A 14,593-nucleotide genomic window follows, 5' to 3' on the forward strand; every position below is an offset into this window, starting at 1 on the left:
AGCGCTCCTCACAGTGAGAGCAGTGGCAGATGAAACTGCTTCCCTTGACAACTCGCAAGCAATTACTGAATCCCCACAGAGCGAGGCACCAGGTTTCCAAGTCAACCCACCTGTGCACGATAACACACGCGGACAACAAATGGTGCCACGCACGAGATGAGCTCAACACCAGACTCACAAACAGGGAGCAACCGGAACCCAAGCCAGGCGACGGGTTTTGTTGCTGCTGCGGTTTTGTTTTGAAAAATAAAGAAGTCATCCTTACCTGTCAATGATCACAGGGTCTGAGGGTGTTTCATTTCTATTGCCACAACTCTTCTTGTCACAGCACCGGCTGTGGAATAATGGTAAACAGTGGTTTTAATACACATTTCATCCTCTTATGTTCGACTTGCATTTTTTTTTTTTGAAGTCTGACAGTAAAGCGGTTGGAGTCAAGAAAATAAGTTATCCTACCAAGGCAGCGTGGCACGTTTAAACCCAGTGCATTCACGTGCTCTGCCGCTCAACTCGTGATGTAACTTTCTACCAGAAGGAGCAAAGTTGGGCTTAGCACTGGAGGCTAGGAGGGTGACGGAGCTACTACTGAAATTGTGATGCTAAAATATGGAAAACGTTGCCGGTGTTTGTCTTTGCAATGAACTGAGGAGAAGGGGAAGCAGGAGGCTTGGGAATAACTTTTCACAGCTTCAGCTTTTGTTTACCTCTAATTGTCAAGCTGTTATTTCTGGAAAAGATGCAAGATGCCACCTTCAACCAATATTTCTTTGGGGCATTTATTAATTATAACCACAAAAGCATGCATCAATCTATCAGAAACTTCTATTGTTCCTTCTTTAAGCCTACCTTAACTCCGTTATTGAAACTTTAATTAAAGCAGAAATGAAACAAAAATGTTATGCTTCTTGCATTTTAAAAAAGCATACTTGTATAATGGTTACATGTCTAAATTAGCTAAATTAACACCATATGGTAGGCAAAGTATATAAAGCCTTTTAAAGCTGACAGCTAAAGTGATTAAAGAAAGTCTACAGTCTTCCACTTAGAGCTTAAATCACATCTGTGCGCTTTCTATGTTAATTGCAGTACATGCAGAAGTGGATAATAAAGAAATTCCACTTTATTGGTTGTAATTTATATTTATTACCTGATATGAGAAAAAGTCAGCTTTTGTATATTAGTGCTGTAACAATATGTCTGCTCAGAAATGGCATTTAGGCAACAGGCACCGTAGCCAGGCAGAGTATGCCCCTCAGAGTCCGCGGCCTGCTACTGTAGCCTGCAAGCCTGCAAAGCAGGTCCTTATTATCCCTTGCAACTATATTTCACATGCCGCACATACAAAGTCAATGATGCATTTTTATTTGCCATGTAGGGGTGAAACTCTTGTGGTAGTTAGGAAAAAAAAACAGGTGGGAAATTGCTCTTCTGACAGAGATCTCAAGATACGTGCACGCTACCTAACAACAATATGAACGATGCATCGCTGCTCTGGGGAAGAGGTTAACTGACAGAATCACAATCCAATTCTCACATACTCCAGCTCTATAATAAGTACAAAAGAGTTTCCTTTTTATCAATATCAGACAATTGTATATCTCAGGATGCGAGCGCTTGGGAGGGAACTAGTAAAATGATTCCGACTGATCTCTGACTCCTCCGGCATCGCGGACAGATGCATCACCCAGGACCTGTTTTCATTTTTGACTACACAGCAGCGACACGGCCAACATATTAATCCGCTCTGCTGAGCAGCCGGTCGCGTTGATCACCGGGGCGGGAGGGGGGCGGTGTGTGTAAGGGGCGGGGGGGGGGCGGGATGAGACCCGGCTCCTCCGTGACCGGCCTGCGGCCGCGGGCCGATTACATTTCAATCGATGCCTTTCCCGAAGTTGGGCGGGGTGGCGGCGCCTGGACGCGGCGTCCTTTGTAGACGCAGCTGGCGCCGAGGCCGCCCGCGCCCCCGCCGCCCGCCGCCCGCCGCTCACCTGCACATGATCTCGTGGGTCAGCAGCACGCGGCACATCTCCGGGTTCTTGTCCTGGCCCTCGTAGACGATGGCCTGCGCGGGGGACAAGCAGAGGCGGGGTTACGCGGTGCCCGCGGCTTTGGCGCCGGGTCGCCCCGGGCGCTGCAGGCCTTGCGGGCTGCAGGTGCGCGGCGGGCGAGGGGAGGCGTCCCAGGCCACCCTCCCAGCGGGGTCAGCCGGAGCCTGGCTAGGCCGAGGCGGCCTACCCTCCTGGGCGCCCGCCGGGCCTGCGCGGGGCCTTCTGCTTGGGAGGACAACGGCCGCGCTCGGGCCAGGGCGAGGGCCGGGGAGAGAGGCCAAGGCCCGGGCGCAGGGAGTGAGGGGGCGCTGGCATCGACCCCAGTGCCCCAGCTCCCCAGCTCCGGGTCCTCCCGCCTGCCCGCGCCGCCGCCGCCGCCGCCGCCGCTGCTGCTGCTGCTGCTGCCGCCGCCGCCGCCGCCGGGCCGCGTCCTCGGGCCATTGTCTACACCGGATCCCAATCAGCGCATTAGGCGAGGCCGACCAGAACGAGCTAAGCCTGAAGCGGCGGGAGCCGCGCGGGCAGCGGTTTGCCTGGTGTCCAGGGCGGCGCCCTCCCTGCCCTGCGCTCTCGCCAGGCTCGGGCAAGTCGGGCGCCCGGCCGCTCCCCGCGTTCCAAGTCCCGGCGCCCGCGTGGGCCGCCCGCCCAGGCCCCGCCGCCGCCCGGAGCGCTCGGCCGCGACCCGGCTCCGCACGCGGCGGGCAGCCCTGAGGCCCGGGCACCGCAGCCGCACGTGGCCGCGCGGGGCCGGGCCTGGTGGGCGCCCCGCAGGCGTGCGGGGGGCCCCGGGGAGCCCGGGCCCGCGCGGCCACGTGCTCCTCGCCGGATGATATTTGGAAAGAAAGTGCTAATGGCCAATCTGGTGTTTATTTTGAAACTGCTAACAATGATTTTTCTCGGGTAAAAAGGCAGTGTCTGCGCACACGCTCTGGTGGGTTTTGAGCAGAGGCTCCGCCAGATGGTGCGAAGCCCTAGGTGCGCTCACGGCCGCGCTCAGCCCGGCTCCGCCGCCGGGAACCCGGGCCAGGGGCCGCCCGCGCCTGCCCCACTGCGGCCTTGCAAAAAAAAAGAAAAGAAAAGAAAAAAAAAAAGAAGAAGAAAGAAAGAGAAAAAAGGAAAAAAGCCACTGGGGGATGGGCAGGGGGCGGGCGCCGGGAGCTGCAAGTTCCCCCACAGAAAATTCCGCAGAAGGGGGAGGGGAGTCCTTTCTCCGGCTCCCCCCCCCCACCCCCGCAAATTATCTGGAAATTACTTCCAACCTCCTCGGGCACTGCTGACACTTTCCTCCACTTCCAGGCGGACAAAGCCCTTTCTCGGGAAAGCCCGGGGCTGCCCTCTGGGAAGAGGGAAGGGTTCCCTCCAGCCCCTGTCCCACTGCCTCCCTCCGGATCCGCTCGGAACCACAGAAGTGATGGGTGTCACCACAGGCCAACGGGCCGCCTGGGGCTCAGGGCGCGTGGCCGCGGCGCGCACCAGCACTTCTGAGAACGCGGCTTGTCCCTCGGATGGATCCCCGTATTTATATTTGATTTATTTTTTATTTTGTAGCACAAACAGAAATCCATAAACTGTCGGTTCAGCGCCATTGACTCTTTGATCAGTTACTGGGCTATTTCTTTCCTTTTTTTTTCCCCCTCAATCCCCGTCAGTGAGAGGAGATTAAATGCCTTTATTTTCAGCCCTGTTTATACAGCAAAGGTGCAGGGATAAATGAACAATAAAAGTGCACTTAAAGCGAAGCCTCCTCCTCTCTGCAGAAACTCTGTGCCACCTACATCAGCCTCTTCCTCAGTCTATGGCCATTTCCGAAAACATTTCACTCTTACATACAAAGGAAATAAAAGCACCCTGTCAACGTGCAGCCCAAGTTCCAGAGGCTTCCCTGAATCCGAATGAAATAATTACCGAAGGGCACACTGCCTCTGTCTTTGTCAGAAAGACGGTAGTTTACCTGTCAGATCTGTTTTACTCTGAGAGAAAACCACACTGTTTTTTCCCAATGCAGACATTAAAATCTAACACGCTTGTTGCCTAGGTTAAGGACAAACTTTTTACAAGCTAAGTAAAATCCGAAAACTCATTGCCGTGCAGAGAGTGGGCAGTGTGCACTGCTGGGCTGCGAGAAGCACGAGAGACTTTTTTACTCGGTTCACGATTCTTAGAGTTAGCATCAGAACTGAAGACACTACTTTCATTTCTGAGCATGAAGCTCCGTTTGCAAGTATATTGTAATCAATCGGGGCAGAGTGGATTGAATTCGCTTTGGATTTGCCCCTCCTCCAACACTATTGAAAGAAAATGGGAAAAAAAAAATCCTTAAAACAACTTAACAACAACGCACCATCCCACACAAAACCAGCCAGAGACTGTACAATGTCAAAAGCAATGAAGCACTCTTCTGCACTTAATCACACAACTGATAGCCAATATTATCATCGGAAAAGTTGACCAAGACAGGTTAAATAATTTAATAAGGAACTGCTTGTAATTATGTTATTTACAAGGTATGACAGAGGGCGGAGAGGGACCAGCAGCTACCCCCAGAGCAATGGACGGGTGACCCCTGGAGCTCGGAGTTTGAATTATGGAGATGGGGGGCTGAGAGGTGAAGATGGGCTGGAGGAGGACAAGGTGACTTTTCACCCCAACACATTTAACTTTTAAATCCAAAGAAACGTCTCGTGTTACCAGACCATCACACTGGAGAGGAGGAAAAAATCAACTCATCAAGTCCAACTCAATGAGCTTTGGAAAGGAGTTAGTTGCCTTTGTTATGGGGAAAAAAAAAATCAATGAAATGATTCCAAGCAGAGAGAGAAACATTTAAAAATATATAAGGGTGGGGGAGGGGGGAGAGATCGTGGCAATTTTCTGTCAAATATTAATTACCATAATTAATTAAGACAGAATTTGATTCCAATCACAAGCCATTTAATAAAGCATCTATGTCCTGTTCTAATGACAACATAAACTATTTTACCAATCGCTTCATTTATTCCAATAAATATGGAATTCTCATTAGCATGTCAAGGAAACTAAATGGAAAACAAATACAGCAGACCCATTTGTCAGTCCCCTGGCCTCCGAAACCCAGGACAACCCCAGCTGAGCAGTGAAAACTGGTGTGTAGAGGCTTAAACTTTCTCACCTGTTTGGTCATTGAATCTATGAGCCGAACATACAGATCCTGCTCCGTTCTGACTCCTGCAAGAAACAGGGACAAATTCTCATCAGGATTTTAGCAAGGGCAAACGGGGGCACAGGAAGTCGGTAACTCAGGACTGCTGCCACCGTGATGCAGCAAAACTTAGGCAAGCCCTTTAAAAGGCAGGAAAGAGAAGCCCAATCGCTTCTCATTTGATTTTTTTTTTCTTCTTCTTCTTCTTCTTAAGAACCTCCAGACTCTCAGGGTTTGCATGTAAAGATGCAAGAAATTTAGGTGGCTGAGAGCAGGCCTGGTTGCTGCCCTGGGTGGGCCCAAGGGCTGATTTATTTTTAAGAAACAGAAAGCAGCAAATGGAAACTAAGTGGGAGTCTGAACTCTTTCTAATGTCTCTCGAGGATTTTTTAGAAACTCGTGCACAGGAAGTAAGTTATGCTCGGTTTACAGAGCTACCCCCATCTCAATAATTAACATTAATTTGCAAAATTGAAAAAAGTCACTTAAAAGTGATGTTCTGCTGGCGCCCCGATCGATCCCCTTTTTACTTTCCACTTCAAGCCCGACCGGTTAATCATGTGAAGTGCCATCGACTTATTGATCGTTTATGTTTTGTTTTCCTTCTATGCCATGAGAAGATGTCGTGTTTACATCCATGTCATTTTAATCTCAAAATCTTTATGTCCTTTAACCACCTCGGAGAAGGAGAGCGAGCCCGGCGGGGCGGGCAGGCAGTGGCGGCAGCAGGCACTTACCGTTGCTGTACAGCAGCTGGAGTTTATAGTGGATGCCGTTGTTGGTTTTCTCGTTGTTGGGCTCCTGAAAGTAACGAGAAATAATTGCATTTAGTGCGATCGGTGTCCGGCGCGGCCACCGCACTCGGTCCCCGTCCACGACCGAGGCCCCTTGGCCTCACACATGGCAGGAATCCTAGCTCGGAGCAGCGCGGTGATGTCACTTTCCTGCTGGAAGCCCAGCGTTCTCCTCGCCCGGAGTAGGTCCGGGGGCGCAGAGAAGTTGCCCGGCCCTCGGCGGGCCCCGGCGGCCGCACGTGGCGGCGGCGGCGGGGGCGCCTGGCGGAGCGGTCCCCGCCGCCGAGGGGGGCACTCCGGGCCACCGCGCTTGGGCACCGCCTGCCTCCCACTTCTAGAAAGATGGAGGGTGTGATTGTATGTTTGCACTTACTTTCTCTTTCTCCACAAAGTCCACAAAAGCGGTCCTTTCAATCTCCACCGGCTGCCCCTGCCTGTCGTAGAGCGCCAGCACGAAGTGGAAGAAATTGGATTTCCGGAGGTTGGAAGGCGGCTGCTTCTCGAAGTGCGCCCGCGCCAGCCCCACGCCGCTGCGGGAGGAAAGAGACAGCGGCCCGGTGAGGAGCGCGGCGCCGGCCGGCTGCGGGGACCCGGTGGGGCCGGGGCGCGCGGGGGCGGCCGGTACGTACCTCTGGGCGGCCGTGTTGGCGTCCACCACCCCCGCCGTGTGCATCCACGAGCGCACCGGGTTCATGCCGCTGCCCAGCGGCTCCTCCTTCATGGTCGTCCCCCCGCGCGGAATATTCTCCTGAATCCCAAACATGAAAACTGGTGGCGGCGGCCGCAGCTCCCGGCCGACAGCGCTTCCGCGAGCAGCGGCGCTCGGGGCTCGGCGGCAGGCGGCTGCCCTGGCCGCGCTCGCCCTGCTCGGCGCCTGCGGTCCGGCCCGCCGCCGGCTTCAGCCCGTCCCGGGCAGGCGCGACATACACCGGCGGCTGGGCGCTCCGGACGGCCGGGGGCGCGGAGGCTGCTACACCGGCGGCGGCGGCGGCGGCGGCGCTTCGGAGGAGCAGGACGCGGTGGCCGCGGCGGCGGTTGTTGTTGTTGTTGTTTGCAGGCGCGCTCAACGTGGTGTCATCCTAGCCAGGCGGCGTCCGCGGCTGCAGGACACTGCGGGATCGCCCGCTTCTGGCGCGGCCCGCCTGCTCCAAAGACAAATAAACGGGGCAGTGAGTGCCGCGGCGCAGTCCCGGGCGCAGGCGGGGCGCGGCGGGGCCTGGAGCGGCGCGCGCAGCGGACGGAGGCGCACAAAACTCAGCCCTCTCTCCCCGAGGAATGGACCCTTTCCCGGGAGCCAAAACTCGAAGCCCCCGGGAGCGGCGCTGTCAGAGGGTGACGTCGGGGGGCGGCGCCTGCGCCATATATGGGAGCGGCCGCCCCTCGCCGCGCCCCTCGCCGCCGCCGCCGCCGCCGCCGCCGCGCTCGCCGACTGACTGCCTGACGGCGCCGCGAGCCGGCCCGAGCCCCGCGAGCCCCGCGAGCCCCGCCGCCGCCGAGCGCCGCCGAGCGCCACCGAGCGCCGCCGCCGCCCCCAGCCACGCGCCGCGGCTGCTCGCGCCCACCCGCAGCCAAGGAAGTTACGACTCGCCCAAATAAGTCTTGAAATGAAACAAACAACCAGTGCACACTTGCAGCTTGGTCCCCGTAATGCCTCCTCCTGCAATCAGCCACACACTCAAAACACGGCGGGGAGAAAGGGGGAAAATGCCGAGGCGCCCCCAGTTGCCCAAATGCTTTGCAATAAATGCAAAGGGCCGCAGATCGCCTAGGGAAGGCCCAAAGGGAAAAGTGGGCAGAGGCAAGCAGGCCGCAGGAAGGGAGCTGGAGGGGCAAGGGACGCACTGGGGGCCGGGGGCGGAGGGGGGCAGGGCTCCCCGGCCAAGGCGGGGCGCGCAGCTCAGCCTGCTTTCTAAGCAGACCTGAGGTTGCTGGGGGGGCCGATCTGCCCCAGTCTGGGCCTCGCCCGGCGCCGGTGTTTTCCGCCCCGGCAGAGGCCACTGAGTGTTGGGCTGGGGACCCACGTCGGAGGCGGCCTCTGCCAGCTGCTCTTTCCCGGTGGCCACGGGAGACCTGGTCCCCTGGCCTGTCCTTAGGCGCGGCGAGTGACAAAGAAGGCTCTGGGCTCTCTGGGCGGACAGGAAGCGCGCCCGGCCTCTCCGGCGACCTGGAGCCGGGTGTCCGGCTGCGCGCCCTGCGCGGTGGCCAGACCTCCCCGGCGCCAGCCGCTCTAAAAGCCGAGCGGACGCCGCGGGCGCCCGGGTCCTGCCCTCGGTGCCGCCGGGCCCGGGTGAGCGCGCGACGCGCGGCTTCCAGACCTGGTTTCGAGGAATCGGGAGGGCAGCGGGGCGCGGACTGCTTGTGGGCCCGGAGGCCCGGCTCCCGCAGCGGGGACGCGGCGCCCAGGCGCACTGCCTGCCCTAAGGACGACTGAGCGACAGGGAGCGGAGACCCAGGGGACGACCGGGAGCTGTCCCGGCACTTCCCTGCCAAGAGAAATCAGGCCCTTTTGATTAAAACAAACAAAACCCAAAAAACAGGTTTCAGAGTGCAAGTGTGTCGCAGGACAGCTTCTTCCCGCCCGGGGTTGGGTTGCCCTCTTTTTTTTTTTTTTTTTTTTTTTGCCCATGAGTTGGCAGTGTGTGTACGTTAATATTTTAATTAATCGGGAAAATCGAAGTCCGATTTACGTTATCTGGGGACCCCCACGCCTCTTGGAAGGGGTGAGAAAAAAGGAGTGCTGGAAAGCAATCTATTTTGCTGGTGTTGGGGGTTAATGACTATTGCCAAAGATAAGTGAATTATCACAGCTGTTGCTCCAGTCCCATCTCAAAATCCATTCCGGTGCCGGCCGCCTAATTAAATACGTAAGTATAATAAAATCATATTTTATGACTATTTGAGGGTAATGAGATTAGTCTTTAGAAGCGATCGCCACATATTAAGGATGCCACTGTCTATAGAATGTTAATAACCTTAAATCAAAGTGTATGGAAACTATTCACGATAAATTAAAAGAAAATTTCTGTATTCCTAATAAGCCCAGTGACCGAGTGGAAGAGGGAACACTTCCCTCGTGGAGGGACAAGCAAAATAAAGTTGGCCGTCGGGGGAGGGTGGGGTTGAGAAATGCTTTGTCTCTGAGTATTTAGCTGCTCCGGGGGGGCTCACGAAAGGCGCGGCCCGGCAAGCGTTATTGTCAGATTATGCAAAGTGCCTTTTCGGAAAAGATGAAGTTGGAAAGAGGAAACAATGCTTCCTTTGTAGCACACTTCCTAAAATGCCCAGCCCACGCTGGAGGTGCCCCCTTCCTTGCGCTAACGAAAGTATCATGCTTAAAATCATTTACAGTATCTTTAATTCAGATTACACGCGCCAAGGCGATTTAAATCTGATTACCAAATTAGAAGGTTTAAAAACAAATCCTTCTAAATCTGATACTGTTGACTAAAGAGAGAAAAAAAGTTCTATAAGCCCATCACATAAGGTAAGGATCCTGCCCTAGAAAGAAAGGGGGTTTTAAACCTTTTTGACAACAAATGCAGCTGCCCCACTATTTTGGACGATATTAAGCGAAAATGAATGCAAATCTGTGTTCAGCAGCCATCTGGCCCGAAATGGGGGAATCAGCTGCTCTCACAACAGGCTCAGAGGCTGAATCCATTTCAGCTCATTTTCTAGATCATCTGGTCCCGCACCCAAAGCGTGGAAAATACGGTCTTTATCATTCACCAACTTTATCTTTTTTGTCACTCCACTGCTGGCTCCGGGCTGCGGGCACAGGGACTCACCGCCTGGGCAGGGGCTCCACACAGGCCTGCTGAGGAGCCGCCTGGGAGGGCAGCCCCCTGGCCCCCACCCCACCCCACTCCACTCCAGATCTTCGCCTGGACAGGGCGGGAGCAGCCCTGGAGAGGAGCAAGGGGCCGAGCACCCAAGGCTGGGGAGGGGGAGAGGGGGCTGCAGGTCCATTCCCAGAGGTCCAGAGAGAGGCTGGGAGCGCGTCCCCGCGCCGGCTGCCTCCCGCGGGAGCCCTGCCCCGCCCCTCGTCCTTTCTGGAGAACCAGGGGCGCCCAGTATCCAGGCGGGGGAAGCCGGGGGGCGGGGGCCCGCAGGGGTGGGGGCAGGCTGACACTTCGGAATGTGCGAAGGCCCGCCGCCGCCGCGGGTCCAGCCTCCTCGCACAGAGCGCTCCCAGGGGCCAGCCAGACGCCCAGGGGCCCGGCCCGGCGGGACCTGACCTTCGCAGGAAACCCCGCGGGCCGCGAGGGCAGCGATGACTGCTCAGGGCCCCGAGCTCAACGCGATTTGCACGGGTGGCCCTCGCGCCGCCGCCGCCACCTCCTCCTCCTCCTCCTCGGAGGGTGGGAAGTATTCCTTTTGTGCGGATTTACGGGGAGAGGCTTCAATGAGCCCCCTCACATTTGCATTTAAATAGCGGCATCAAGCGCTTCGCGTGCCACACACCAGTGGGCTCCCAGATGTCACGCCGGAGTCAGTCAGATGGCCAGTGCCCAGCTGTCCTCCCCACGTCGTGCCGGAGCAGGCAGTGACCTTAAAGAGACAGCGCCCGCAGCCCCCGGAGCCCCCACTCCGGGAGCGGCGTGCAGGGCTCAGGGCCGCAGCCGCGCTTGGCCGCCGACCCGCGACACCACCCAAGGCTGGGCCAGGCGGTACACCCGCGCGGCGCCCGCACCCAGGCCCAGCCCGGTCTCCCTGCCGGCGCTCAGTGCCCCAGCCGCCGCATGCGCCCAGCCCTCCGCCCGCGCCACTACCCACCCGCGGGAGGGGGAGGGCTGTTCCGCGCGCGCCTGGTGTGAACTTTCCGCTCGCACCCCCCGCCCCAGTCCCGGGTCCGCCACTGCTGCGTAGCGCCAAGACCTGGAGAGCGGGAGCCGGGCTCGCGCTGGCCTCCGAGCCATCCAGAAACTTCCGCCAAGTTGGGGTCCCAGGGCGCAAGGCCGGCCGCGGCGTCAGCGCCGGCCCAACATCCAGGGCACTCTGTGAATGCACCTTCGCGGTAGAGAGGGGAGCCAGTCGCCCTCCCTGCCAGCTTTCCAAAGGGTAATAGACTGCGTTTCCGGCGGCGTTGAGAAGACCGGGCCAGGGGATCCTGGAAGCCGACCCCTGTGAGGGATCGCGGGCGCGAGGGCGCGGCCGGGTGGGGCTCCCTCGAAGGGCCAGCGTCCTCGGGCCCAGGCTGCGCGGCCATGGCCCTCGGCCCTCGGCAAGGGCAGAAGCCAACGCGCCGAAGGCCAGAGGTCCGCATTCCCGCCGCCGAGGCTGAGTAGCAGGCGCGGCCCGCCCCCACGTCCTCCGCGCCCGGGGGTCACGCTCAGACCGCGCCGGTGACCTGGCCTCCAGCCCCGCTCCTGCCCAGGGTCCGGCCCCCGCGCCGTGCACAGGCAGAGCCCGGGAAAAGTACCCGAAATTGGAGAGCCAGACTGACCTTGGGCCCCGGCGAGAAGGCCGTAGGGGCTGAGAGAGCTGGACTCGAGGGTAATCCCGGGAGGGCGCACTGAGAAAGTCCCGAGAAGTGCGGGATGGGGCGGAACAGCCTCGCACTAGCAAACCCTGCCCACCGAGGGTCAGGGACGCGGCCCCTGAGTGCGCCGCCGGGGCACGCTCGCCCGTGGGCCCGGGGAGACCCAGGAAGCCAGGGCTCCGCATTCAGGCCACCCCAACCTGTTAATCTGCGCACAAAGGGGGCCGGGCCAGAGTCTGGGGAGTGTTCCAGGCCCAGGGAACGCGCTCGCTGTACAGAGACAGAAGCTGCGGGGCCCTCAGGAGGCTGGTGGCGACTGAACCCAAGCCAGGACCTGAGTCCCGCCTGCCCTCGGAGACAAGTAACTGGGCATCTCCCCGGGGACACACGGGAGCTCCTATGGGCTCCCCTCCCCTGCGGTGGAGGGCAGGAGGCCTGGCTAGATTCACTGCTAAAAAGCGAACCCTGAAGGGTCTCAGACCCCTATTCTTTGCACCGTTCCCCCAACCCCGGCCCAGCCCCAGTCATTCGGGAAGGCTAAGGTTCCTGAAGCCCGATCCCGAGTACCGAGAAAGGCTGAGAATGTGCAGGAGTCTCCTGCCAAGGCGCCAAGTTTGACAAACAGCGCCTCCTGGGGTGAGGAGAGCACAGTGCCGCAGCGCAGCCCAGAGCCGAGCCGGTGAGGCTCCCACCTACCCCTGGGCAGGTGGCCGCCGCCGCCCCTGCGCAGCTTCCGCAGCTGGGCCGCAGCTCCTGCGCGTCGGGCGCACCTAGGCCTGCCTGACCCGGTGACCCCAGGAACGCGCAGAAACGTCCACGCGCCGCCTGGTCTGACTGCCGCTCACGTGTGTCTGCAAGAGCCAGGCCGAGGCGGGCACCGGGAACAAGGCCCAGGCGGCGAGCACCGCGCCCACACCCTTGCGGGAGAAAAACGCGCACTCCAAGGGCCCGGCCCCGCGGGGGGCAGCGGACGCCACCCGCAACTCGCTCGACCGTCGCCCTGGAAAACTAGCTCCAAGAGGGCGGAAAACGCCAGGGCGCACCTCGGCTCCTGCAGCATACGAAATGAGAAAGGAAACAGTTAATTATTGTCTCCTTGTCCTAACTTTTCTCCGATCCCTTCAGTCACTTTGGCTAGCCCCCTGTTCCGAGTCAGCCCTGGGGGCTCTTCAGCCAGAGCTCGAAACCGAAATCAAACACGCGCCTTCTGCGAGCCGGGCTTCTCCCTACGCACCTTGCAACCTTAAAGGTTGCCTCTGCTCACAAAGCTCGGAAGGCGCACAGGAGCGGGGAAAGACAGCTGATGCTCGGCGGGTCTCTCGGATCCGAAAAGGCACAGTGGCCTTAAGAACGAGTTGGGATTTCCTGAGCCGCGTCCAGGGGCGCCCCAAGGCAGGCGGGCAGGAGGAGCGAGAGACCGAGCCGGGATGCGGAATCCGCGCCCGCCCGCCCCCGCCGTTTACAAAGCAAACTCTCCCCAGAGTAGTTTCTTGGATGGAACTGCGCACGGAGCACGGTAATCAACCCCTAAACACCCAAACTGTGGAAACCCGGATCGATCAGATAATTTCAAATATTATAATTGGCTTTAATTAAACACACTGCGTTCTAATTAACTCTGAAATTTTAGCATGCTTTGGGACACTGGTGTCTGATTTGATACTGTCAGTCCAGATGTCCTAATAAAATTCAATCCTCCACTCAAGACTTCAATATTCACTAAGAACAAAATGCAAATTAAATGTAAAACCTAAAGTATCGCCAAAGGTATAATCAAGAAAGGTGTCTCAAAACTTCTCACTTTTTATTATGCAGTAGTTTAAAAATGCAGATTACATCCTAACAAGACCTCTCCAGCACACCATAAATCTTAACTCTTTCCTGGATGGGGATGGCGCGCCCTGCCACTGGCTTAGAGGTAAAGGAGGGGATTGGCAGACCCCCCCCCCCGTGGAATTAACAATCTCCTCTGAAAGCTAACGGTAGAGCGCAAAAGTTTGCCAATGAGGTTCTGGTTTGAAACACGGGTTTGCCAACCCCGGCAGAGGCGTTGGCGTGGTAGAGAGCCAAGGGGTGGAGGTGAACCGGAGGGCACGGGATGGACGACGTCCTCCTCTCCTGCGACCCTCGCCCACTCCTCGGCGTCACCTTAAAGGAGCGTCCACCCACCCCTTCCCCTGCGCAGAAGTGGGGAGGTGGGTGACAGCGGCCAGGCCTGGTCAGGCTGCTCTGATAATGATCTCAGTTGCTGGGACAGGGACGACAAGGCTGGGAGGGTAGGGAGAACACGCTGCCCTTGGACAGAAATGTGTCACCTTCCTCCCTCCTGAATGCCCAAGACTTCCTGGGGATCCGAGCCGGCGGCCGGGGCGGGCCGCGCGCAGCGGCGGGACAGCCGCTCCCGGGAAGCCCGGCGCAGGCCACGCGGGGGTGCGCCTTTGGCGACACATTTGGCCGCGACACGATTCTTTACCAATGTGAGGGGCTGCTAAATTCACAGTCCAGAATGGGCCCCGTTAAAAGGAAGCTATTCTCACATTAAACATGAGTATGTTTTCCATACTAATGGAGTCACTTAAAGCTGTTGCTAATTTAACTTTTTTAAAAGGCCACACTGTGGAAATTTGCATTTTCTTTAGGATATTGAAATGAAGAGAAAACTGCTGGGCGGCGAGGCTGCCCAGGGCATAGCTGGGGCCATGCAGAAATAAAAACAGATAAAGAAAAGAAGAAAGAAAGAAACCCGCTTCTCTTCTAGACTATTAATAAGCAATTTGTCCCGCTGAAATTTACATTGCAAAGCGCAGCGCACAGGCTGCCGCGGCTGCAGAGCGGGCGCGGGCTCGGGCCGCGCATCCCGCGCGGGGCGCGGGCGGCCTCACCGCAGTCCCGGCCGCCCTCGGGAATGATCAGTGGGCAGCTTTGAACTCGGTGTCCTTGCCACCGCACGGCTGACCCTCGCCTGCACTCACGCATATCTTCACCCCAGTACCGCACCTGGGCCGCGCCCGGAGAGCCGGGGCTGGGTCTGCATCGTGGCCACCAGGCCAGGGCCGCAGCCAGTTTGGGGGGGTCTCGAGGGGAACCCCTA

At 58.0% G+C, this 14,593-nt stretch overlaps 2 protein-coding genes across 16 annotated transcripts in view; both read right to left on the reverse strand.

Annotated features, from left to right (window-relative positions):
* EBF3 (early B-cell factor 3) overlaps nucleotides 1-6,875 on the reverse strand; it is a 115,659-nt gene extending 108,784 nt beyond the window's left edge. For all 15 annotated transcript variants that reach the window (XR_001301292.2, XM_003359401.4, XM_001928716.6 and 12 more), the window contains exons 1-6: nucleotides 6,650-6,875; nucleotides 6,394-6,550; nucleotides 5,964-6,027; nucleotides 5,197-5,252; nucleotides 1,989-2,062; nucleotides 266-334 (exon numbers count right to left, since the gene is read on the reverse strand). Coding sequence is in view for 14 of the 15 variants with exons in the window: in XM_003359401.4 (XP_003359449.1) it covers nucleotides 266-334; nucleotides 1,989-2,062; nucleotides 5,197-5,252; nucleotides 5,964-6,027; nucleotides 6,394-6,550; nucleotides 6,650-6,783 (554 nt within the window). In the remaining variant the exon portion in view is untranslated. The remainder of the gene's footprint in view (nucleotides 1-265; nucleotides 335-1,988; nucleotides 2,063-5,196; nucleotides 5,253-5,963; nucleotides 6,028-6,393; nucleotides 6,551-6,649) is intronic.
* Nucleotides 7,075-11,687, reverse strand: LOC110256833 (elastin-like). Its single transcript, XM_021073768.1, has 2 exons — nucleotides 10,485-11,687; nucleotides 7,075-7,162 (listed from the first exon to the last, which is right to left on the reverse strand). The coding sequence occupies exons 1-2, from the start codon at nucleotides 11,685-11,687 to the stop codon at nucleotides 7,100-7,102; spliced, it is 1,266 nt and encodes a 421-aa protein (XP_020929427.1). The 3' UTR covers nucleotides 7,075-7,099.

Source organism: Sus scrofa, chromosome 14, assembly GCF_000003025.6.
Source record: "Sus scrofa isolate TJ Tabasco breed Duroc chromosome 14, Sscrofa11.1, whole genome shotgun sequence".
NCBI lineage: Eukaryota > Metazoa > Chordata > Mammalia > Artiodactyla > Suidae > Sus > Sus scrofa.

What these genes read in the sequence shown, in the direction of transcription:
- LOC110256833 (XM_021073768.1), bottom strand. Translation starts at nt 11,687, where the DNA reads ATGCGGAGCCCTGGCTTCCTGGGTCTCCCCGGGCCCACGGGCGAGCGT. An exon ending in TGACATCTGGGAGCCCACTG is followed by an intron (nt 7,163 to 10,484) that starts GTGTGTGGCACG and finishes TCTTTGGAGCAG; the next exon opens with GCGGGCCGCGCCAGAAGCGG.